Source organism: Microcaecilia unicolor, chromosome 5 (genome assembly GCF_901765095.1).
Source record: "Microcaecilia unicolor chromosome 5, aMicUni1.1, whole genome shotgun sequence".
Classification (NCBI taxonomy): domain Eukaryota; kingdom Metazoa; phylum Chordata; class Amphibia; order Gymnophiona; family Siphonopidae; genus Microcaecilia; species Microcaecilia unicolor.
This window is the reverse complement of record NC_044035.1, coordinates 309082528-309109454: the sequence shown is the minus strand read 5'-3', so window position 1 is coordinate 309109454 and position 26927 is coordinate 309082528. Positions and strand designations below refer to the sequence as shown.

At 40.5% G+C, this 26927-nt stretch overlaps 1 protein-coding gene across 1 annotated transcript; it reads right to left on the bottom strand.

The window, feature by feature from the left end:
* Positions 1–21044: 21044 nt before the first annotated feature.
* On the bottom strand, positions 21045–24657 carry CBLN1 (cerebellin 1 precursor). Its single transcript, XM_030205146.1, has 3 exons — positions 24065–24657; positions 23044–23163; positions 21045–21919 (listed from the first exon to the last, which is right to left on the bottom strand). Exons 1-3 carry the CDS (start codon positions 24320–24322, stop codon positions 21722–21724), a joined length of 576 nt encoding a protein of 191 aa, XP_030061006.1. The 5' UTR covers positions 24323–24657; the 3' UTR covers positions 21045–21721.
* Positions 24658–26927: the final 2270 nt, after the last annotated feature.

The following is a 26927-nucleotide window of genomic DNA, read 5'->3' as shown; positions in this document are numbered from 1 at the left end:
GCTGGTTTGCAACATCATGTTTTGTTCTTGAAGCTATAAAGATTTTTAAGGAATCAAGATGGTGGTGGAGTACATGGAAAGAAGATGTAATTGCTTATGTTAAAGGTCATGGTTACTGGTTACTCTTAGCGTGTACAGAAATGAAATTTATATGTTCATTCAATCATCAAAGAAGATTTTCATTTTAGAGTTTTCATCTCTCTCTCTCTCTCTCTCTCTCTCTTTCTTAATTTAACATAGCATCATGTTTCTCTTCCTTTCTCTGAAAAATGTCTTCATGTCACTACTTTAATGGAAAATCGAGCCTTCCACCTGTTATCCCTCTACATATCAAACACTGCCATGCATAATTTGGTCTCTAGGGGATATTTTTAACATTTTTTGTTCACTTTATTTATAACTTTTATATTAATTGAATATGTAATTGCACCGGTAATATTTCTTTCTTTCTATTTATTCACAAATTATAACCGCTTGCAGTGTTTTATAACATTTGATCATGTAAAAATAACCTTCATTCAATAATCTGATCCAAGAAAAGCAATCTAATTGCCTAACTGATGGCCATCTAGTCATGTCAATTACTTTTTTAAGCCCTAGTCATTTCTGTTCTATTCTCTACAATTCAGTCAATAACAATACTGAGACTCTCCAGGCTGTACATTTCCGAGCATTATTGCATTTCTGGTGTGGTGAAAATTACTGTCTTAGGCCTTCCAGCTCAAACAAGATGTGCAATAATTCCATATAAAATACAGTTTCCCAGTTGTGTCTTACTGTTTCATTAACTTATGATCAAATTGGGAAAAAAAAAGATGGTGGGACAGCCGCCAAGAGTGGCATTCTTTTACACTTTACAGACGCTAATTTCCATGTATTGTTCAAAAGACAGGATACACGGAGGACTTGCATAGGCAGTGGAATTGGGTGGGTCACAGAGTTCATGGCCCCACCAATATTTTGCTCAGCCCAGTATCAGCAACTAGAGAGCCTGATGAGGACCTGGAGGTTGGTTTGGCCCCCTCCAACCAACGTTCTGCTGCCCTGGAGACTGGTGCCCATGGGATTCCATTTTTCAAAAACAACCACAAATTCTGTTTCTACAGATGGATAAAGTAATGCGGTTGTCACATTAGTCAGCTTGAATGTATAGAAATAAAGGGAAGCAAGCAACATATAAGGTAATACATAACATACATAGTAGGTGACGGCAGAAAAAGACCTGTACGGTCCATCCAGTCTGCCCAACAAGATAAACTCATATGCGCTACTTACCATTTTCAGGGCACAGACCACAGAAGTCTGCCCAGTACTAGCCCCGCCTCCCAGCCACTGGTGCTGCCACCCAATCTCTGCTAAGCTTCTGAGAATCCATTCCTTCTGAACAGGATTCCTTTCAATACCTTTTAATTAATTCAATAAATATGGGGCCTGTTGACTACAGTACGCTATGTAGTTAACATGTCAAGTAGCACATGCTGGTAGTGCATGGGCATGGTAACTTACCACATTGGCATGACAGCATACTCTAATCCATGCACTAACTGCATTTTGTGTAGGAGGTGGGAACTGGCAGGTTATGGGAGGAGAATGGGTGTCAACTGCATTTTGTAGTTAGCGCATGGGACTAGATTCTATATATCATGCCTGAAAAATCAGCACTGAAACAGAACACACTTTGGTGTATTCTATAAAGTACACCTATGCCTAGATTTCCATGCAGTTTACAGAATACACTGAGTGTCCGTCCGCATGACTAAATGTAGTCGTGAGCAGTTGCACTAAGTAAAATTTTGTGTAAATACTGATACCTAAATTACGTGCAGACAGGTGTATTCTATAATAATGCACATAGATTTTAGAAATGCCCATGACCCGCCCATTCCACACCAAAGGCCATGCCCCCTTTTCAACTATGAGACTTACAATTTACGCACATCACGTTTTAGAATACGCTCAGACAGTTCTGTGCATAAATTCTAATTATTGGCTCACTAACTAATTAAATTGCACATGCAAATCCAGAATACGATTGGATTTGCGTGTGCAACTTGCACTATATAGATTCCGGGGGTTGTTACTTACTACGCATTGTCAGTTGTGCAGTTACTGCAAGTGCACGTAGGGAATGATTCTGTAAAGTGTCTGCAAACATTTTTCTGCCAGATGCACGTGTACATTTTCAGAATGCTAATATATATGTGAGTGCATGCAAATATGCGCCTATGTGCTATTCTGTAAATATGCACATATCTGCAATAGCACATATTTCACAGGTGGATATGCACAGAGATGGACTCTGAGAGGAGCATTGGGGGGGGTGGGGTGCACACTTACACATGTAACAGACAATACTATAAGTAATGTACGCATCACTGACAGTTAGGCATGCACATACATGCCACCTTTATGGCTGCTGTAAGTGCTAACACCTAAATGCATACGTGTGTATATCTCTGGTTTCGCTAGTCCTATATAATAATTTTCACCATCAACGTTCTAATGTGGGACTGCCTGTGTCCGTGCCTCCTGAGCTAGGCTCCGAAGCCCGGATGACGTTACTCACAGCTGATTCAAAGGCAAGGGGAGGAGTAGGGAAACACGCGGAGCATGTTTCCCTACTCCTCCCCCTGCCTGGGAATCAGCTGTCAGTGCGCCGCTCCCTGCCACTTCGTATCAAGTGGCAGGGAGCGGCGCAACAAAAAACTGCAAGCACGGCACCACAAACCCCCCTCGGTGCATCACCAAATCACCCCCCCCCCAAGCACATTAAACACACACACATCACTCCCTCCCTCCCTCCCTGTTCAAGGCCCCCTCACGCCCCTCCCACCGAGATCCACACTGCACCCCCCTCCGATTTCAACACCCCCCTTCCACGATACTGACCCCTGGACCCCCCTGCCGCGACCCTCTCGACCCCCCTTTCTGCCAAAAACTATCCCCCGCCGCCGTCGCGTACCTGTGCTGACGGGGCTCCCAACCCCCGACAGACGAAGTCGCTTCTCGACTGCGCGGCATTGTTTGAAGAATGATCTGATCAAGTTTCTGTACGTGTCTGACATCAGACGCACGCACAGAAAGTTGATCAGATTCAGCAAGCAAACAATGCCGGCGCAGACGAGAAGAGGACTTCGGCTGTCAGGGGTTTGGGGTCCCCCATCAGTACAGGTACGCAACAGCGGAGGAGGGGGAGGAGGGTTTTCACCGGAAAGGGGGGTCGAGAGGGTCGCGGCAGGGGGGTCCAGGGGTCAGTAACGCAGAGGGGGGTGTTGAAATCGGAGGGAGGGTGGAGTCTGGAACTCGGTGGGAGGGGCGTGAGGAGGCCTTGAACTGGAAGGAAGGAAGGGGGGCATGGGTCTCGCAGGGGACAGAGCGATACAGTGAGAGAGGGTTTGGGGAATTACCTTGCTAGTGCCCGTTTCATTTCCTACCGAAACGGGCCTTTTTACTAGTATTCTATAAGGGAAAGTAACAGCCTATTTACCTATGTAGAATATATGCCTATCAGTGCCCTCTGGCACCTATATATAGGCATCCTGTAACAGAATTACTCCCTCAAGGCCCCCTCAAGAAAGATATTAAGGGCATCCGCATTAATTTGAAAAATCTTAACATGCATTGAAGAATATTTCTGTGTGGTAACTGCAGGAAACATGCTGGGCATGCCCCCAACAGTTACTGCACAATCTTTGCACTTAAGGAGGCAATTCTATAAATAGGTGCCTAGAATTATGCACCACTTGCATTTCATTGGCACCAATAATCAGCACTGGCAAAAGGCTTGAGGCAGTTCAGAGGAAGACAACAAAAATGATAAGGAGCTTGTGCCAAAAAATGTATGAGAAGAGACTTGAACACCTCATATGTATATCGTAGAGGAAAGGAGGGATGGTGAGATATGGTACAGGTGTTTAAAAAGTTAAAAGTTAATAATATACAAAGTAATCTTTTTCGCAGACGGGGAAGCAGTAGAACTAGAAGTTATGAGTTGAGGTCGCAGGGTGGGAGACTTAGGAGCAATGTCAGGAAATACTTTTTTCACAGAAAGGGTAGTGGATACCTGGAATATCCTTCCGCAGGAGGTTGTGAAGACAAAAAGAGTGATGGAATTCAAGAATGCATGGGATAAACGCAGAGGATCACTATATAGAAAAAGGATGGAATCCAATTAAATGACCTCATAACTGGAGAGAGCTTTTATGGCAGCTTCAGAGGTTCAGATCAATGCCCGGTAGACCTCTATGGTCTGGATCCCATAATTTGCAAAGACAGATCAGGATCAAGGCTGCAGTGGGCTTCAACAACAATTCCAATAGTTGGGAAGTAGGACTGGTGTCAAGCAGACTTCTATGGTTTGTACTCCAAAATTGGCATGGAGAGACAGTGATTAATGAAGAAGAAGAACCTGTGCAGAGTGTCGGATTCAACTCTGGCCAAGCAGACTGGATGGACTGTGCAGTCTTTATCTACCGACATTTACTATGTTACTTCACTTCTATGTTATATGCTCTAAGCACTATTCTATAAGGTAGCACTTAAGTGCTATAGAGGTGTATTTTCAAAGCACTTAGACTTACACAGTTACATAGAGGGGCATTTTCGAAAGAAACGTCTAAGTTGGAATTTGGACATCTTTGTAAAACGTCCAAATTCGGAGGCGGGGAAAAGGTCATTTTCAAAAAAAGATGGACGTCCACTTTTGTGTTCGAAAATATCTTGGACGTCCTTGGATATGGACTTCTTTGATTTCGGCCTTTTTGAACGCAAAGACATCGAAGTCTAAAACGTCCAAAGTCAAGCCATTTGGACATGGAGGAGCCCAGCATTTTTAGTAGACTGGTCCCCCTGACATGCCAGGACAGCAATCAGGCAGCCTAGGGGGCACTGCAGTGGACTTCATAAAATGCTCCCAGGTACACAGCTCCGTTACCTTGTGTGTTGAGCCCCCCAAAACCCACTACCCCAACTGTACACCACTACCATAGCCCTTATGGGTGAAGAGGGGCACCTAGATGTGGGTACAGAGGGTTTCTGGTGGGGTTTGGAGGGTTCGCTGTTTCTTCCACAAATGTAACAGGTAGGGTGGTTATGGGCTTGGGTCCACCTGTCTGAAGTGCACTGTACCTACTATTAAACTACTCCATGGACCTGCATGCGCTGTCATGGACCTGAGTATGACATCTGAGGCTGGCATAGAGTCTGGCAAGTAATATTCCATCATGTTTTTTGAGGGTGGGAGGGGGTTAGTGACCACTGGGGGAGTAACGGGAGGTCATCCCCGATTCCCTCCAGTGGTCATCTGGCCATTTCAGGCACCTTTTTGTGCCTTATTCGTAATAAAAACAGGTCCGGGTGAAAATGTCCAAGTTTTAGTCCTGGGCGTCTTTGCTTTGTTCCATTATGGCTCAAAGATGTCCAAGTCTTAGGAACGCCCAAGTCCCGCCTCGAACATGCCTCCGATACACCCCCTTGAGATTTGGACGTAATTGCAACGGACTTCCGAGAAAGACGTCCAAAATCGGGTTTTGATTGTACCGATTTGGACGTCTCTTTGAGATGGACGTCCCAGTGCCAATTTATGTCACTTTTTGGATGTCCATCTCTTTCGAAAATAAGCCTGATAGTAACCTATGGAACATTGTTAGTCTAAGTGCTTTGAAAATGAGCCCCATAGTGAGTAATTGCAAGGGGGGCATACACGTTGTCAGAGCATGGGGGGTTCATGTGCATGTCATTACATGACACGTGCAACTTACGGAATATCAATTGTGCATGTTGATTGGTGCACCTAGGCACACCCACTTACACCATCCAATGACCTGGTAGAAGTGATTGCACCTAACTGTTGGCACACAAAAGTGGGTTTGTGCTAGCATTCTATGATGACTTAGGCAGGCCTAAGTGCTGTTATAGATTGGCACCGAGCATGCCCCATTGTGTTGCCCAGTTATAGAATTATGTTCTTACTGTGCATTAATTTTTGCAGTAAAACTTTACCACTGTTTAGTAAACAGGCCTCTAAATTTCCAGACAAACCTTCAGGAGTTAATCCTTCCTTCAAGTCTGAACAGAATGGGCAAGAGAAAACATTGCCAAAAAACTATATAATAGTTCACAGGTGGATGTGAAGCGTCTGTTCACACTTTCCAAAAATACTAGGACTAGGGGGCATGCGATGAACTACAGTGTAGTAAATTTAAAACAAATCAGAGAATCTTTTTCTTCACCCAATGTGTAATTAAACTCTGGAATTCATTGCCGGAGAACGTGGTGAAGGTGTTAGCTTGGCAGAGTTTAAAAGGGGTTAGACTGTTTCCTAAAGGACAAGTCCATAAGCCACTACTAAATGGACTTAGGAAAAATCCACAGTTCCAGGAATAACATGTATAGAATGTTTGTACGTTTTGGAAGCTTGCCAGGTGCCCTTGGCCTGGATTGGCCGCTGTCGTGGACAGGATGCTGGCTTGATGGACCCCTGGTCTTTTCTCAGTGAGGCATTACTTATGTACTTATGCACATGAGAATGATATGAAAGTTACAGAGGAGGAATAAAATTATTTCTGATAGTGAGTCTAAAAAACTGCCTCTAGAAAGCCCCTTTGTGATTTCTGAAACATTTGGTCATTTTAACTCCCAAATATCTTAACTTTCTCAACTGTTCTGAACTTACCTTTTGTGTCCAAGTCATAAGGTCACTGATACAGTAGTCTGGTCCTGAAAAATGTTTCTTCATGAAGATGTTGTTTTGCTCTTCTTTGTAATGTAATTTTGTGCCTGTATAGGTTTATTATTGTCTTCTGGCCTATTTTGTAAAAAAAAATCTCTCTTCACAGTTTCTTCATTGAAAAATATGTGCTGTCTAGAGTTTCCTATGTAACTGTGGGGTTCTATGATATGTGCTGGCCTAGGAGTTTGCTGCATAATATATTACAAGGATCTGTGCCAATTCTTTCCTCCTGAGTTTTTGTTAGAATGTTGTGGTTTTTCCTTTCTTTGTACTGCAGTAGATATTCCCTGGGTGTTTTAAGTAAAAGTGCAATCTTTACAGAGATAATTTGAGGGTTTTAGTCTTTTTGTTCAAAGATTTCAGTCAGGATTTTGAGATGTTCTTCCCTGTCTCCTGGATCAAAGCATATGTGGTGGTATTTAGTTTAAGGTAATTTCATATACTGCAAATCAAAAAAATTGGCGCTTGACTTTAATAGACTTTTATTTACTGATAAAGGGTAGAAGCTGCAACTGTTAAGGTAGCTTAATAATGGAAATAGGAGATGGCGGATTCATCCACCCAAAAAGTCTAAGATACAATTTTCTGAAAAATGTATAGAGTGCCACACATGTAGCAAAAGGATCAGAGGAAGATGTTGAAACAAATCCCAAGCCCAAACTCAATAATTGATGTTGCGATGTTGTTAACTCAAAGTTAGAGATATTTATAACTGCTGATCCTGATCTGTCCAGGCTCTCGTTTGGCAGTTGCATGATGGAAAGGATTGATCATTTTGGCTGTCTTGAAATTGAAAACCCACCCGTCGCCCCCAACGCCCTCGATTGTATGGGTGGCAGTTGTCTAATAAAGCCTGGGGTTTGTTTGAGGTAGACTGCGCTGATTTCCTGGTATCATCACCACTGGATTCACGTCACTCATGGCCCACTAAAAATAGATTCTGGTGTTGTCTTAGCTAGTTTATCCTTTTGCATTGAAAAATACACTTGGTTGGTGGCATAATCTTATGGTGGCATCTATGGTCAATTTTCTACATACAGATCTTTGTAGATGATCATTGTTGACTGAGAATGTGGTAGTCAAACAGTTTGCTCTTACCAAACCTGATTGAATCATGGGATGTATTAAAGGATATATTAAATTAAAATTCTCTTTTCCCTTAATCTAAATCATAACAATGACTACAATATACTAATCTGTACATGAAAAGATCCAGTGTGGCATCGGTTCAACAACATCTCTTCCAGTTCTGTCATTAAGAGGTTGGCATATGATGGTACCATCCTATCAGCAATATCAATGCCCAAAAGCACCAAGATGGCACCACAGGATGCTAACCTTGTCATGACAGAACAGGAAGAGATATTTTTAGTAGACGTCAGATTAGACCTTTCACATTTTACTAGTATATTCAAGTCATATCAATGGCAGAAGTAAGCTCTGTGTAACTGCAGCTGCTAAAATCAGCCAACTGTATCATTGGAAGGGATCCTAACAACAACCCAAAGGGCCATTTCATCTGGCAAAGGTCTTCCCTGCAATACTTTCAAAGTCTTACACCTCAAAACAGAAGCTAAATTAATAAGGGTGGAAGAGAAAGGATTTGAATTACCACTTTTCTGAAGTACAATCAAAGTAGTTTACATATTATATAAACAGGTACTTTTTCTGTCCCTAGTAGGCTTACAATTTAAATTTTTTTTTTGGGGGGGGGATGGGTGTGGGGTTGTGTCTGGAGCAATGGAGAGTTAAGAGGTCCTTATACTAAGCTGCATAAAAAGTGGCCTTAGCGCGCCTTTGCATGGGTCTTTCCAATGTGCTAAGGTCATTTTTAGCACAGTCGGAAAATGGCTGATTTTCCATTTTCTGAATTAATGGCCAATGAATGGCCATTAACAAAAATTAGCACATGAGCCCTTATCAACACCTATTTTGTAGGCAGTAAGGGCTCATGTGCTAATGATGCACTAATCAGCGTGCATGTGGTAATGTAGACATGCTGCTTAGCACAGAAATACGCACCCTCCGCCCCCCCCCCCCCAGATGCACTCCCTCAGTTAAAAAAAAATCTAATTATTTTTTAGCGTGCAGTCTGCCCAATCAGATTGCAAAATTACCATGGGACTCTTCAGTGTGTCTCACAGTAAAACCATTTTAATCTACGGTAAGCACATGCTAGTGCTTACTGTAACTTAGTAAAAGGACCCCTAAGTGACTTGCCCAGGGTCACATGAAGCTGTAATGGAATTGAACATGGCTCCCCTTGTTCTTAGGGCACTGCACTAACCATTAGGCTACTCCTCCACACCAGAAACTTAAGTACATAGTAAGTGTTTTAAGTGGACACCTAAAGTTATTTAAGTACATAAGTACGGCCACACTGGGACAGACCAAAGATCTATCAAGCCCAGCATCCTGTTTCCAACAGTGGTCAATCTAGGTCACAGATACCTGGCAAGATCCCAAAAAATGTTCAATACGGATGGCGCGATCAAAGGAACCATAACTGATTTAATGAGCCATTTGCAGTTTCACTGTACCGGCCGTGTGTACTAAATCTTTGAGACAAGCATATGCTACTGGCAGGATCAACCAGGTCCCTTTGATCGCTCCATCTGTTACTTGGATAACTGTGGTAATTCTAGAGCTAATACATGCCGACGAGCGCTGACCTCCCGTGATGCGTGCATTTATCAGGAAGGGTGACATGTTGAGGGTGTCATGAGTTTACACAGGATTGTTGGAACACTTCTCCGGTCAAGCTGCGGACAGCCTAATTTCCTGGGGGCCACTTCAGCCTTTAGCTAAGTATTGCTGGTTCTGTAGATGTATAGGATTTACAGCTGAACTATTATCTGAATAAACATATAATCCCGAAGTGTAGGTGGGGTGCTTGGCTGTCAGTAAGTGGTTCTGAAATGCATAAAGGAAGAGGGAAAACCTCAGAGTCCCAGTCGATATAATTTTTCAGCTCAAAGGACAATTACCATGCCTTTTGAATACCATCGCTGTTTTGTCTCCACCACCTCCTCTGGAAGGGCATTCCAAGCATGCCCCACCCTTTCAATGAAAAGGTATTATTCTCTGATGTTGCTTTTGAGTTTACTTCTTTGCAACTTCATATCACTTCCCCTAGTTCTATAGCTTTCTCTCCTTTAGAAAAGGTTTAGTTGTTCTCTAAATTCTTTCTACGATTTATATGTCCCCTTTCCCTCCTATCCTCCAGGATATACATCTTAGATCCTCAAGCCTCGTCTTATTTATTTATTTTATTTATTTATATCCCACATTCTTCCAAACAAATTTGAATTTTCAGATTATTGTCAATGCGAAATGAAGCGTTGTCAGTTGTGAAACTGTTGTAGTCGTTTTGGTCAAATAGGCTGATAATAACCATGAATTTAGTTTTTTCTTTATTTAACTTTAGTTTGGATTCTGAAGCCCAGGTTTCCATCAAATTTAAGCCAAGTTTTGCCTTTTGTAAGATGTCTTGAATGATCTTTTTGAATGTTATGTATATGATAACATCATCAGCATATATGAATGTTTTGAATCCTGCTGTTTCTAGTCTGTTACATAGTGGTGACATTATTACATTAAACAAAATAGGCGATAGTGGAGAGCCCTGAGAGACACCACAGTCTAGTGACCAAGGAGAGGATAAGGTTCCTTTCATATGTCTTCTGATGCAAAAACTGTATCATTTTGATTGCTTTCTTCTGAACTGCCTCTAACCTATTTATATCCATACTGAGATACAGCCTCCAAAAAAAAATGATCTGTTACAGTTGAACCGAACATCAACCGAACATCAATAAATGTTTGCAGATTAATAAGTATAAGTAAGAGAAACTTTACAGGAAGAGCCCCACAAGAATACAACCGCCTTCCTAAATCCCTTTGTCTAGATCAGTATTTCCCAAGTTGGTTCTGGAGTACCCTGTTGCCAGTCAGGTTTTCAAGATACCCACAATGAATATGCATGAAAGAGACAGTGTGTGCAAATCAATCTCATGCATAGTCATTGTGGATATCTTGAAATCTTGAATAGCAAGGGGGGTACTCTAGCACCAACTTGGGAAAAACTGGTCTAGAAAGACACTATTAACTGTTTTAGTAAAGGTTAAAAACTTGACTTGTTACAGAGCAATGATGATTGCCTAAAAATTGGTTATATAATTCCAGGTAAGTTCAAATGTCATTGTATTAGTAAATCAAAACAGTATGCTCCTCACTCTTTTGACTCAACAATACAACATTTTTGACTAGTTGTTATACTATTTTGTAATTGTAAGGCATGTTTTACAGTTTTATTGTGAGTTGTGTATTTTTTTATTTGATTTATTGTAACCAGTCTCAAACCTCTATAGAAGAGAAGTGGGATATAAATGCCATTTTAAATTAAATTATTCCAAATTAGGCCTCACCAACAACCTGTACAAGTACCTCACTCTCTGCAGTCTAACATCTTTCTGGCTTTTACTACCACCATGTTATACTGTTCTACTACCTTGAGATTCTCAGACACTATCACCCCAAGACACTATCCCCTGGAGTTTGTATATGGCATGTGGAGGCAAGCGCATAGATTAGTATGCATGCCTAATCTATGTGCATGCCTTAATTGCTTTGCATGCCACTTATTGGCTGATAATGACCAATTAGCAACACTAATAGGCACTAGTAGGAATTTATGTGTGCAGTTTGCTAGGCATATTCTGCAAAGCAGCATGCAGAATTTGTACCAGTGCGTGTAGATGTAGTCATGGGCACTTACACCAGATTTTTGCTGGCGTAAATGGACACACCTAGATTTAGGCGTATCCGTCCGGCCCAGGAACATTCTATATATCACACCTGAATTTAGGCACATCTAATAGAATACACCTATGGATCTCTATCTTATGCACCTAGATGCTAGGCACCATATATAGAATCTAGCACTATGGGGCTCATTTTTGAAAAAGAAAAACATCCAAAAAATGGTACAGGCCAGCAGATGGATGCTTTCTCACAAAAATGTCCAAATTGCTATTTTCAAAATCCAGGCCCACCCAGTTTTGGTTCAGGCCCACCCAGCAGTGGAGGCAGCGGAGCGGAGGGGAGCAGGCTGAGCTCCGTTCCCGCATCTGCCTCCCTCACTCTCACGGCAGCGCTTCCCAAACGCTGCCCACCGCCGCCACGATCGCGGGATTTACCTCCCTCCTCTCAGCACTCAGCAGCAGCGGTAGCGAATCATACACGCTGCCTCCTTCTAACCCGGAAGCAGCAGAGGAGACACTTCCGGGTTAGAAGGAGGCAGCGTGTATGATTCGCTACCGCTGCTGCTGAGTGCTGAGACAGAGGGAGGTAAATCCTGCGATCGTGGCGGCGGTGGGCAGTGTTTGGGAAGCGCTGCCGTGAGAGTGAGGGAGGCAGATGCGGGAACGGAACTCAGCCTGCACTGTAAATTTTTTTGGGGGGGAGAAGAGGGCTCCGGGCGGGCAGGTGGAATCGCAGGACATGGATGGGAGCGGGAGGGGCGAGAGGAGAATCGCTGATGGCTGGAGGGAGGGGACAGGGGAGAAAAGAGAATTGCTGGTATAGATGGATAGAGGGGGGCAGGGGCAAGAACAGAATTGCTGGGTATGGCTGGATAGGGGCAGGGCAGAGAGGAGAATTGCTGGGGATGGATGAATGGAGGGGGGCAGGGGAGGGAAGAGAATTGCTGGGGATGGATGGATGGAGGGGACAAGGGGAGAGAGAAGAGAATTGCTGGGGATGGATGGATAGAGGGGGGGCAGGGGAGAGAAAAGAATTGCTAGGTATGGATGGCTGGAGGGGAGAGGAGAGTTGCTGGACATGCATGGATGAAGGGGAGGAAAGAGGAGATAGGAAGGTTGCTGGACATGGGTTTATGAAGGGGAGGGCAGGGGAGAGGAGGGTTGCTGGACATGGATGGAGGGAAGGACAGGGGAGAAGAGGGTTGCTGGACATGGATGGAAGAGAGGGAAGGGAGAGAGAAGAAATGCTGGACATGGATGGAGGGGATGGAAGAGTGAGGAAGGAGATGAGGGAAAAGGGAGAAAAACTGCACATGGATGAAGAAAATAGGCAGAAGCTGGATCCACTGGACAGTCAAGTCTGCGGAGGACCCAGCTTTTACTTATGGATATAGAGCAAGAAATGAAGAAGAAAGGAGGAAAGTAAAGAAATAAATGGAAAGGAAGCCCTGGAAACGGAGTTAAGAGGACAGATAGCAGCAGAATCGGATACTGGGCCAGCATGATCAGAAAAACAGTCACCAGACAACAAAGGTAGAAAAAAAATCATTTTATTTTCATTATAGTGTTTGGAATATGCCCACTTTGAGAATCAGGTGCTCAACATTAAAAGTTTATATTTATTTACTTATTTATGGCATTTTATCCTACATTAAACATGAATTAAATTGGAACCTGGGATCATTTATTTTTTTTTCCTGGAGAGAGTAATGCATTGCCCCCCCCCCCCCAGGCTCTCTCCTCGGCTATAGCCAGCTCTGCAATTTTGAGGGGAGGTGCACAGGTGGATGGGGGGGGGGTGCACAGGTGGACTGGGGAGAGAGCCTGTTGTTAAACATTTACCAGCACACCACTGTCTAGTGCCCACCCATCCAACCTGTTGGCCCACCCAAAAATTGACTTCTGGCTACACCACTGCTCTACCCCTCATTGACTCCTCTCTTCTTCAGTAACAGTGGTACAGGTAGACCACTTTATTTCTAGACCCTACCTACTACCTCAAGGTTGGGAAAATGAGAGGCAAAGATAGAAGGTCCTGCTCAGTGTTGGTTTCTCTCTGTTTCATCAAGGGAGAAGGTAACAGAAGAGAGGGTCAGGAGTACACAAACAGAAGCAACAAAAGAAAAGCACACAAGGGCCTTCCAAGACTGGAACAAATAGGAATTGTTTAATTAATAGACCTGACTCAGCCCTGTTTTTTGGCATGTCTACACCTGTGTCAGGGATCAATACTGATAAGAGCTCTTAATGAACATTCCGAGGTTTCATGGATTTTAGCGTATGGGGTCCCCTTTGCAAAAGTTTTCATAAATTTGCATTTTGCAAGGGTACATTTTTGTATATAGTCTAGTGCCATGAAATCTTATTTAGATTATAAGTTGCTTCATTGCAAAAGTATAGAAGCAGCTCATTAATATAAAGAAGTAAATACACACACAATATCCTTGCATGCCAGTTTTAGAACTGGGAAAAAAAAAAAACCCTACAGCACAGGCTGTGTAATTACCGTTTCTGATAGCCTCGCTAGCAAAAGTCTGTATGAATTGTATAAAGGTTTCTGTGTCTGTCAAACATTTTGACTCATTCTGGCAGATTGGTTATCTGCAATTCATTCTTGCACAATCCAAGTGATCCCAGTTCGGGATCCAATTGTAGCAACCGGTGCAAAAAAAAACAATGCTTGATTAAACTCTGCTATTTTCCCACTATTTTAGTTTCCAAACGGTAAAAATAAGGGGAATAGTGAAACATAATTTTATTCGGGGGGGGGGGGGGGGGGGGGTGCAACGGTGCATTTGCCTGATACAAGCACAGAAACCAGACAGCCGGGAAAACTTGCCACAGTTTTTGGTTAACCTTCTTTCTTTTTCTGTCCTTTCTCTCCATTCGGTTCATACTTTTCCTCTCAGAAATGTACACCTTAAAACCCAGTCTTGCTGTCACTGCATTGTTCCAGTTCAACGTCTTTAATTCAGAAGTTTTCAGACCTTCCTTGTCCCAGAGGAGCATCCGATAGGTTGTAGGGAAAGCAGGATGTTTGATCTGATGTCACTTTAATTGTTGTATATTATACCTCAATTTTATTTCAACGTTTAAATCTTTGGTGGGGGGGAGGGTAACAATATTGCAGGGGAAACGACCCTACACACAACCTAAAAAGCTTAGGAAATACAGATTTGCAGGATATTTTCACTGCCGGCTTTATTTCCTAGCAATTGTATCCATAGACTCAAAGCAGGAGGAAATCCTTCCCTGAAGATGAAGGTTTTTTGGTTATTCTACTCAGATGTGCTTTAGTGTGTGTTGCTTACCCGTGCAATTCCCTGTCTTAGTAGTCAGAGCTGAAAGACACAGTAGCAGGAGTGTGTATTTTTCTGGTAGGTGCAAACTGCTACTTTGGGTGAATTTTCGCTCTAAAATTACCTTCTTTTGTCCTGCTTTCAGAGGGCCATAACCTACCTGCAAGTGGAAAGTTATGTGTATGTGTTTTAGCTTTACTGTGATATGTTATTATGTAATCCTATACCAAGCATAAATATACGTTCTCCTTTGAAATTGTGATTTCAAGAAGTTGAGCTTTTCTTCCGTAAAGTCACACAGAAGAAAATCGCCCGCCTTCTGTTACCTACCAAACAAGCCGTAAGGCCATACAGTGGTGTGGAGCTTGCCATTTTTAAAGAAACGTGGTTCTTTCACTCTCTTATTTTTTAGTTACTTTACTTTGGGTAGATCGCCTTTAGAAGTTACCAATACATAAGTTCTCCCACGTTACAAGCAAATGATGCCGCAGGTATTAAAGTTATAATAGTCCCCCTAAATTCCTCATAAGGTCCAGCTTTACTAACAAGTTTAAAATCTCTACACACCTAATTGTGGAAACATTACTATGCAACCAATGAATATTAATTGGCGCAAAATTAACTGACTTCATTTGTACAATATATCTTCGTCTCCTCTTAACAGTCAGCAAAAGTCACATAATCTTATTAGCTGGGGAAAGTCCCTCCAGGTACTGTGTGTTCTGAAAAGTATTGTTTATAGATATAATGTGTCTTCTTAAATGTTCAACAATAGACCATTGACCAGTACAGATCTCGCCCGTGTGTTTAAAAGCTGCGTGCAAAGCACAGTAAACTCACAATTGCTAAACAGATTGGCATTAAAACCAGCAATTGTCCAGAAAATTAAGTTTTTAATTCGTCATTGTTTGTGTTTCTGTCTGAGCTTATAACTGGTAAGAAGCAAAGTCAATATAATACTGTATAACCTTCTAAAGTTATAGGGCCACTGTTCAAGATGTAATATTCTGCTTTTAGAGGGTATGGCAGCTCTCTCTCTCTCTCATAAGGACTACAGAAAACGGCGTAGTGTTCTTAGAACGTACCATAGAACGTGCCAAGATAAAGGTGTTAATTGTACGTCAGGCATCATATAGGCTTTCTTACACCTTCCTTCACGCGCTATCTTCTTTGAGAGTTTGATTGTTATACACATTGGTAACATTTGCTTGGCACGAAAAAAAAATTGCACTGCCCTATTTAAAGCCGTTAACTTAATATTATTGTATCTAATTGGTACCTGGCAGCTATGCTTCGCAACTCAGCGCCTAACTACAATTTTCCCTGTGCATCTCTCGTCTTGTACTGTTGTCATTACAAAGTTACTGATGACTCATAAAGCTGGCAGAGGTTAACTTAAGGCCTTTTTAGTCTTTGTTTTGATATAAAATATAGCTAATGCTGTACCTAGTGCCATTTAGGGTAAAATAACCTTTTAACCCAGAAAAGTGAAAAGGTAGTGGTGTAGTGTTACAGGAGAATGAGAAAAAAAACAGCTTTAGGACTATACAATCTAAAAACGTGTAGCTTCCTTTTTTCTTTTCTCAGACCCTCCACACACACAAGGCCACCCCCTAAAACAACGGAGTAGATCCTGTTTTTAAGGAACGTAAAAATAAAGTCTGTCAGTAAATGTTTATTTGCTTTTGGCATTCCTCAGACTGAAAATATGAAATGACTTCTCACTTGACTTCACAACTGTCACTGCTTGGGGACCTCCCCTAATACCTTTTGCTTTTCAGGATCTCTGTCTGTAAACAAATTTGTTCTTTTAACAGGCTCCATTAAAAAAAAAAAAATCTTAGCTCCTGAAAAGGGAGCTGTACTTAGTCACTGATATAACTCCAGGGCAGAGTATATAGTAAATAAACTGGGCGGGGAGAGGGGGAGGGAAGTTTCTCCCAGTCATGCTGTCTAATCAGGTGGACAACAGAAGATCTTTGTCTCTGGGCAGTCTCTACAGAGTAAAGGTGTCAGTTTCTGACGTTCTCCTGACAGTCTTGGACGTCCTGACACGAGCAGCATCACATAATTTACTTTTACCATATCCAGGAGCAAACACAAAACATACATTCAATATGTAAATAGCATATTGAGGTTCTCTTGCACTTTGTACACAGAGGAAATCTGTAGCCACGGATTTCTGCCCATTCGGACAGAGATCATAGTGATTTGAAGAAACCCACAAGCTGAACAGAGTCTAGGAACTGGGTTGTAAAAGGGGAATTCTGCATAATTTTTAGTCCTCATCTGCATCCTAAATTAGTTAAGGCACAAAATAGTCTCATTACAAAAAGTAAGAAGTATAATTCTAAGAGCCATTAATTATGCAAAGCAGGTAATGAATAAGAGATACAATTGCATGAAAGTCAACTTTATATAAATGTTAAACTAAACACTAAGAAAAATATGAGAGCGAGAGCGAGAAATAGTTCACCAAGTTGTGAGGTACTAAATCCAAAAACGATGCAAGACAAGGAGATTGCAACCTGTGGTTGAACTTTTGCCCTCTTTGTTTAAAATAGTATTTGTTAAGAGAGGTTCTATTAAGGCAATGCAGTATCCGAAAAGTCTTTTGGAAATGTGTGTTTGATTTTTTTTTTTTATATATTTCTTTATTTGGAGTTATTACAACAGGTTATGAACTGAACTGTAGCACGCAGCGGATTATTAAAGAAAGCGTCCCAACCATATGCATAAAAAAATATTAAATTCAAAGACTAGATACGCAGCAAACTGTAAAACATAAAGATATCTACGCTTTTATGAAACAATTTCTTGATATTAAAAAAAATGGAATTCATTCACTGCAAAAATGTTATATCTTTTGTCCTATATTGCAAAGGCCGTTGTGGTGTTTAAGATATTACTGAAAAAAATCCGAAGTACTCTGTTGCAGTTTTCTCACTTTTTTCCCCTCATCATCTATATTCAAATTTAGCTGGTGAGAGAAAGGGGGAGTTGTCTTTCACCTGAGTGTTGTCTCTAGAATGGAGCTTTTATTAAAAACAAACAAACAAACAAACAAAAAAACAAAAAAAAACATACTTTGGACAGAAGATAACATTAGCACAAAGTATAAGCTCCAGAAATGTCCACCATTAGATGATCGGGCATTTGTATTTAGTGACAGCTTCTGCCGACAATGGAAACAAAGGGGTGGTGGGGAAAGCCCACGGTCATGGATTTGATATACCGCCTTCCTGTGGTACATCCAAAGCGTGTTACATTTTTATTATATGTAGATACTTGGAAGTAGCTGGAGAACCCGAAACCAGTCTGGCGGGTGGCACCAGCAGATCTACTACTTATTGGCCGTGCAAATGTTAACACCGGGATCTGATTACAATCCGAATTTAAAATAGTAAATGCAGCTTCTACAGCTAGGAAAACACTTTTGTATTAAGATATTTGCCCTTGTTTAGAAGGTCAGTTAGTATCAGTGTGATGACTGAGGGCTGGCTTTTATTTCTGAGAGACACACCTACAATAAATGAATTATAGGACTATATTCAATATCAGGTTTCTGTGTTTTTTTTTAACATGAAGAAAAATAATGTTTTAAATAAAGCCCATAGTTTGAGTTCGGCACATAAATAAGAGGCTTTGGAATTTCTCGTCATTAACCCGAAGGCAATGGAACGGTAAGGTGGCCAATGACCAGCCAACAGCAAAAGCTAGAGTTTGTCAGGTGGCGATACTGTTCTTTTAGGGTAGTGAACATTTTGAAAAAGGGCACCTACAAAAGGCTAACAATCAAAAGTACTGCTTAAGATACCCATCGCTGGAAATGAGAGATTCCTTGTGGTCTGAATCGCTGTCTATCTACTTCACTTCCCATAGGACTCTGATGGGGCCATCTTTCTTCACTGCACTCTGACTGCCAGCTCTTTGGGTATTGGACCTTGTGATCACGTGATATCAGTGATGGCCTATTTGCCTTTCTTATGAATCTATAGCTAGATTGCAAAAAAATGTAGATATTGTTTGTAAATTATCTTAATTCAGAGAAATAATAATAATAATAACAACATTTTGACTAGTTTTCGGAAGCCAACACACCGTTCCTCAAACTATCGTCTTATGTTCGTTTTTTTAAATTTATTAACCGTTATTTGTGCATCTTCACATGTACCAAACACGACAAACACACTACTTTACCCAAGACTATTTCAAAGCATGTAATAAACAAGGCAGGTGTAAGATAACAAACGTTGGAAAGCACTCTACTGTATGGCCAACCAAGAAACCCAGAATCAGAATACACGAAGCTTAAAACACACTACCGCATTCGAGAAGGAAAAACATGAAAGCAAAAAAGGGCAACTTGAAACCCCACAGCTGAAGGGACTGTCATCCAGTCCTAAAACAATGCAATTTAAAGACAAATTATAACTCCAAGTAACGATAAGTCAACTAGACGCCATTATTAACCCGCTCTCATAAATCTCAATTGTTCATTGAGATGGCTTGTAGCCAGCGGCTGCAGATGCTAAGGATCAGGATGCATTCACAATGAAGTGCATGTGGCAGCTCTGGATACCAAGGGATGAAATATAGCCAGTTACTCCTTTGTGTTTGTGGCTAGGGGTGTTCATTTATTCAAAAACACGTGAAGAAATGAGAATTTAAATAAATAATAATAATAATAAAACTCAGCATGAAAAAGTCTACATAGCAAAAAAGTTCGGCAAATTGTACCAGCGTGATCCCAGACAGTTGTCTACAGCTGTTCCAAACTCAGTTTCTTCTTCCTTCGTTCCTATACATAAACTGGTGGATATGCCAAATATGCTAAAAGCATTGTCCTACTGTATTTCTGTGGTGAAATTATTAGTAAAACCTTTGGTTCTAACAGTCTATTGTCCCAAATCTATGGCACATGGTTTTTCCACAATGGTCAGTTTTAAAGTTGTAACATTGTTTTCAGAAAAATCTCCTTTCTTTCTCTTCGCTGTACTGCTTGATCTTGTTATAATGTACCTATTAAACTCATAAAGAATTAAAGTGTAGGTGCACTTCACCACAAATTCATGGCATACATAAGTCAGCTGTGCAGATGTAGATCCCAATATGTTCACTGTATACTGGGAAATTGTACTTTTGTCATTTGTGATAATGTCCTCCAGAAGAACAATCCAGCTGGAAATGAGAAACAGTCACCTGATCTTTAAGACACATTTACAGAATCCCCACCCGCTTCACAAAACTATTACCAAGACAAAAACTGTGAATAAATACAGCAGCTTTGCTTATTATGCTGGTATTAATTTTCCCCTTAGGAGCTAATTAAACTCCTTTCTGGTACCCAAGACTGGAAAAAAAAAACTATATTAACTGTTTGGCCTCCACAGCAAATATAGCTCACAGTACTCAGAAAGACCTTTCCAGAACTAAATAGATTGCATTACTGAAATTATGCTAAATTCTTCTAGTTATAGGGACAGAAAAGGGGGGAGATATCTATCCCTTGCATATACTACAAATTTAACGTGGCAAGTTCAACATGATAATATTTCAGTCATCAAGAGGATTTGTTTATTACACTTTTATTTCATTTCTTCTTAGATACAATCAAAAACTTCTCCCTTTCCATAAAAGTAGTAATCTCTGAGTACTGCAAAATTATAGCATTTAAATCTGAAAAAAATGTTAACAAAATCATGGCAGTAGACAATGTTAGCACTGAAGTTCTAAACTGTGACATTTTTAAGGGCATCAAATATTACTTCTAATGCACAGAATGTAGCAAAGGTTAAAGATAGCAGATCTATGCTCTTGAATGGCCACCTTCATACTGTGTCTACTAATTCAGTTCTTTGCCTTAAACGAAGTGCCCAGTGCATTTGTTGAACTAAAATGAGGACACTTTCATTTTTAGAAAAAGAGTAAAATGTAAAAACAAACAAATAAACAAAAAAAAAAACCAATGAACAGATGAAACTTTGCAAAACAGAAAGTTATAGATAGGATCTCTGTAAAATTAATTTCTTCTCGGATTGTTTTGCAAAACTTTCATTTAGAAATGTTTTGCCTGTTTCAAAAAAAAAAAAAAAAGTAAAACAGTCTGGTCACCATTTACCTAAAATGCTGTTCCAATCATTAATCTCACTTAGAAACTGTATTTCTTTTTAAGAAAAATAAAAGCCCCATTTAAACATTATTGAATCAAAGCAAAAAATGTTTTTCAGTATTCACACATATATTACAGGGTAATAGTAAAAGTCCATTATGCTTCCTGACTTTAGTTGGGTCACATTTTACAAGAGCAAAACAAGCATCAAAAACATTTAGCAGCCTTAAATTTCACAACCACTCAGAATTACACAGAAATATTGAAATATACTATTCTGCTCAGTTTGGCTGTGAATAGCCCATCGTGTATAAATCTTAATTTTGTTAGTCAGTGTACAGCATGATTTGTATTCTAGATTCATCCTGGCATCCATGAGTTCAAAGTGCTTTAGGTTTTTGTTTATTTTAAATGACAAATTGGATGTAGGATGTAGACAAAGGTGAAATGGGTTGAAAACAAAACCATCCAAAACAAAGCAAAACAATATAAGGTAAAAAAATAAAAAATAACATGACAAAAACATAAAAACATAAAAACATTAATGTAATGAATGTCAGATAACAAACACTCAGCTGACCTAAAGGTTTTAACAAATGAGGAAAGTAGAATTAAAGGCAATAAACTACCACGTGACCCATCTTTTGGCTTGCAACAAATATTATTCAAAGCAGATGGATACAGATTTATATAAGCAGAATTTAACGTCTTTAATATTTCAACTTGAAAAGTATGCTGTCCAAAGCTCATAGGCAGCTATATTTGGGACATCTGCAAGAACTTGCTGCTGCTCTGTCTTTTCTGAGAAAAAGTCAGTTCAAAGAGGAAACACCAGAAATCCAGAGAAAGTGGAATATTTCCAGCCTCCCATCAAGTTGCCCCTTTCTAGCTTTAGATAAGCTCTGTCTCCTTTCTCCATTTGAATGAGAACTCCATTGCTAGCAGCCTCTCGGGTCACATCTTGATCCCCTGCAAAGGCAGAAATAACTGGCCAACCATTTAACATCAAGCTCACCTACAAAGGAAAGACAAACAAAGGGCATTTACACAAAAAGAACACACAAAATACATTAGGGTTTTATGAATCTTCCTGCTTGGAATTGGGTATTAGAGGCATGGGCCATATTTTCATTATACTGTAAAAAGGATTTAAGCCTATTAATTTTAAGCAGGCCTATGTTGTACAGATAAGCTGTCCTAATGATATATCAATAGCAAATATTGCCATGTGAGATTACAGAGGGCACTGACTATTTCTCAACCAATTTTGCATAATGCCTTTAGCCACAATAAACAGATTTTCTATGTAAATAGCCTTCAGTGATGTACTTAATACTAACTATATAAACAGAAAACTGCTCTGAGCAAAGCAGCTACTGTTCCACAGTCTTAAAATTCCCCCAAAGGACCAGCAGAGTTACTTAAAACATTTTCAGACATATTTTGTTTTATATGTTCAAAATTAAGGTACAGTATGGAAAACTTTCCCCTCTTTGGTTCACCCTTGCACTGAATTTTGATTCAGGAACGACAAAAAGCAGGATCGTTATCCATAGGTGGCATTAAATATTCAATGATCTGGTTCTTTACAATTAATATATAATGTGTGTTTACTTTTATTTGCAGAATATATTGTCCTAAAAAACGTGAATGAGCAAAATCACATGAAATATGCAAATAATTATACCAGATGTTTTGCACATTAAATTTATAATTGTCCTCTTCAGAAAATAGTATTAAAATAAATGCTTAATGGAAGCCAGTTAGGTATTTTTCCACAGCTAGTCAAGATTAATTATGTTCCCTTTTTCACAATGCAGAGTAATTAATGAAAGTGAGAATACTGTAATATATTATTTTGTGTATCTACCCCCCAAAAAGACATTAATTTTAATATTTTAAAATCCTTATTTTAAAATATACATAAAGACACCTTGTCCTCCTGTAATTTCAAAGACATATTTACTGTTTTTCAGAGACATGCTCCAGTTAATAAAAGTATTATCCCTGTTACCAAATGGTGAATAGTGACTGAAAAATATAGCTTCACAGATATGCCTAAGGTGTAACTGCCTTAATGGAAGGCATTAGGTCAGATGCAATGCAAAGGAAAGATTTGAAAAGTCGTAACAGTCTAACCTGAATCGTTTGTCTGTTGTACACTTTCACCACGTGAAAATTAAAACTGTAAATCCCTTTTCTCGGAGATATAAAAGTGCTTCTTTCGGAGTCAAAGTTGTTTCCAATATTCACTAATATCTAGAATGAAAACGACAAAATACAGTAGACATACTGCAGAGTTCTTGAACAGAAAAAAGCAGCATAATATGTATTTGTGTGTGTGTGGTCTTAATTCCAACTTTCATTGAAACGTGATACTGGAAATAATGTACAGTAATCACGAGGGGAGGAGTACTGGACACAGACACACCATACTATACATGCATATCCTACACTCCAGCATGCATACACACAAATGGGAACTATCACTGGATCAGCATAACAGAGTTGCAGTCCTATTGGTGCAGAAGCAAACTGGGTTCTTTGCGGATTGTGCTACTTTTAATTGGACCAAGTTGGCAATCAAATAAATTATTATACGTTATCTTTCGAGCCCTATAGTCTAGGAAGCTCATTTACAATAATATTCTTTGATTATTCTAATGCTGGTCCGAAACAGGTATCATAATTTACAAAGTATGTATGTATAGAAAATCAATTCTTTCTCACATAATAACCTTCCGCTGGCCTCTTAAAATGCATTTTTTAAATATACATAAGCGAAATAGGTTTGCTATATGGGATGTATTTATTTCCTGTTTGCTTTGTTACTTCATCTGATGCTCTTTCAAACACATATAGCTTCACGCTAGTTGTAAAAACCAGTTTTGAGTTTCTTTGTTAATTTAAATTCCCTTGAAGCAGAGCGAGAGAGAAAGAGAAAGAGAGCATCACTAGGAGGGTAGCAGACTCTATCAATCAATCTGTCTGTCATACAGCTTTCCTTCAATTAGAGATAATCTTATAACTCACCAAGTGCGCCTTCAACCTTTCGCCTCTGGACCATCACCTTCTTTCTCAAATCTCAAAAGGATTATATTAAAACATACAGTTTTCTCAGACCCATCCCCCGGGTCCTGTCCAACCTTTTTCCCATTACCTGGTCAAAGTAAATGATCATGGTCCTGTTGCTCATCTCCGAAGGCTCGTGGTTGGTGCTCCGGATGGCAGAAAACGCCACTTTGGCGCTGCCAGATCTAACCGAGATGCCCAGAGCGGTGCCAGTGGGGTCCGAAGTGGGGTTGGAGTCACACACTACAAGGCACTTGCCTTCCAGCACGATAGGTTCCGTCTCGTTCTGCCCACTAGCTAGTCCCGTCAGCCACACCACACCAAGTAAAATCTTTAAAGAGAGCATCTCTCCTCCCTCTGCCGGCGGCTCGCTCCCACCTTCTCGGATGCTGCTGCCTCAAAACTCCCTGTTCTGCAGATGAAATCCAGTTTTCTCCCGTACGGTTATTCTCAAAATTATGTGTACGATTGCAACCGATTGCCTTTGCTGGTCAGCGTTAATGATCTTCCTTGCTAGTTTTCCCCTTTTTGATCTGCTCCTTCTTCTCCCTTTTTCGTTCAATTTTGGAGCTGTTTCTTTTCCAGGTGGCTCTTATTTCAAGGACCCCGGACGAGTAGGAAGCGTCCCCGGACAAAGCTGAGCACTTGAATACATAGCGCTGCTCCCGTCCGCAGCTCGGCTCAATTATTGATATGTCCAATATCAGCGCTAGGAACACAAAGAGGAGAGAGGGGTTCGCAGCTCCCGCCCTCCCAGGCTCCATCACCAACCCGGCAGCCAATGTCGTTGCAGCTCCTCCATACATCAGGCCAATCGGTTGCCAGTCCGCCTTCCTTCTCCTCCTCCCCCACGTGACGCGCAGGGCTTTGTTATAGGTGCGAGGGGCCGCCGACGGTGTAGCGTAGTCCAGGTATAAGCAGGAATGCTGGAGACGGGCTAAGGGGAGCTGCCAAGAGCCTTACCTGCACCCGGGACGGGGCTATGGAAGTGGAAGGGGAGGGAAGGCTTGGCTGGGCAATAGCATAGGATCCGCGAGTCCTGGAGAGGAGCCTGGCCGGGGGGGTTTCACATGAGAGGAAGATATGGGCTGATTGAAAGAGACGTCTGGCACTGAGGTTACTATTCTGCATTCGGTTATTTTTCCCTTTTACTTTAATTTTTTTTTAATGTAAACGAATCTTTACCTATAGCCTCTTCTTATATGTTGCTTTTACTGAAGGATATGTGCAGCAAGATTTTTGTTTCTGATGAAAAAGTCTGGGGTCGTCAAAATACTATAAGTTGAACATCCTAAATATTTCACTCGGGGAGGAGGAGATGGAAGATACTCCCTCTCTTATTTTTGTTAGCTTTTACACATCTTTGACTGGAAAACCAGTCATACTGAAATGAGTTTATTTTGAAATCCTGGATGCATAATGAGGTCGAATGATGACATTCAGATGAACTCTCAGAGCAGATTTGTGTATCTTATACAGAATTTGTTAGGGCCATAGTTGCATGGTTATTCTGTTACATCAGGACCAAGCAGAATTGGTTTAAATCTTATTATACACATTGGTTCATAAAAATCAAGCATTGTGATTTTGTCAGTTACCATCACCTGATCATGGCTCAAAATCCTTTACAGTCATTGGCCACCAGTTGGTGGCAACACTGCTTTAACAATGCACACTCACATCGCAATAGGCTTTGGCTATTCTTACAAATAGCTAACCATAAGGGGAAAAGTAGAAGACAACACATTTTATTTTATTTTTTTACAGTCAGAACATTTTAACATATATTGGAGGTAATTTTAAAAGGTTTGCATGATTTTTGCATGTGTAAATAGCAGCATTTACATGTGTAAAAACCCTTCACATGTAAATAACAATATTAACCAGATTGTAAGCTCCTTTGAGCAGGGACCTTCCTTCTTTGTTAATTTGTACAGCGCTGCGTAACCCTAGTAGCGCTCTAGAAATGTTAAGTAGTAGTAGTAGTACATGTGAAAAGGCATACATTTGGAAGGGAATGAGTTCTGAACATCTTTTGGGTGGACCAGAAAAGTATGCATGTATTTCTGATTTTACAATGGCATTACACATATACATTTAAAATAATGTGAACTTCAGCATTTACACCTGCTTTGAGATAGGCATAAATGTTAGCTAGCTGACCATTTGCCACTGGGATTTGCACCCATGCAGTTGTGATGTGGCAACTGTGCTTACAACTGTGGTGCTTAAACCCCCAAAAGTTTTCTTTAAAAAGTTATTTCAATGCAGCTTGATTCAGTTGATCCCGAATGTCCAGTTTTTTGTTAGTTTTTTTTTTTTTTAATGCAGCACTTATACATGTAACTGCCAACCTTAGGATTTAGGAATAGGCAGCCAAAACCTTTTAGGAATAGGCAGCCAAAACCTTTTTGTTTTGTGTCATTTTCCTTGTTGCTTATGGGAATTTTCATTTTATTCAAGTTTTTCTGGCAGTTATGTCAGTTTCTGATAATAGCGTGCCCTTAATGGGGAACAGTACAAGATGCAAGAAGGCACACTATTTCCAATGCACCCTTTTCCCAAGTTTGCGCATGCACAGTGGTTCATGCCAGTGTGGTGGTTCCTCTATCAGGAAAGACTGTTCACTCTTTCCGAAAAGCTGTGGCCTCTTTCCACGTGGTGTGCACTGTTTCTAAAGAGTATGTGCTATTATTGGTGAACAACAAACCAAGAAGTGTCATATTTTTTCTGTTCATTTGTGTTTGGTAATGACATGCAATACATGTCGTTAATATTTCTTTTGTCATTACAAATGACAACTCGTCCCTATTAGGATCGCATGTGTGGGTTGCAAAATCGGCACTTGTACAGATAATATCCCAAGTGATGCTGTTCTTTTTTTGAATATCTCTTACTGAAATGGCTGATCCCACTATCAGGGGACTTGAGATATATATGGCACCGAACAT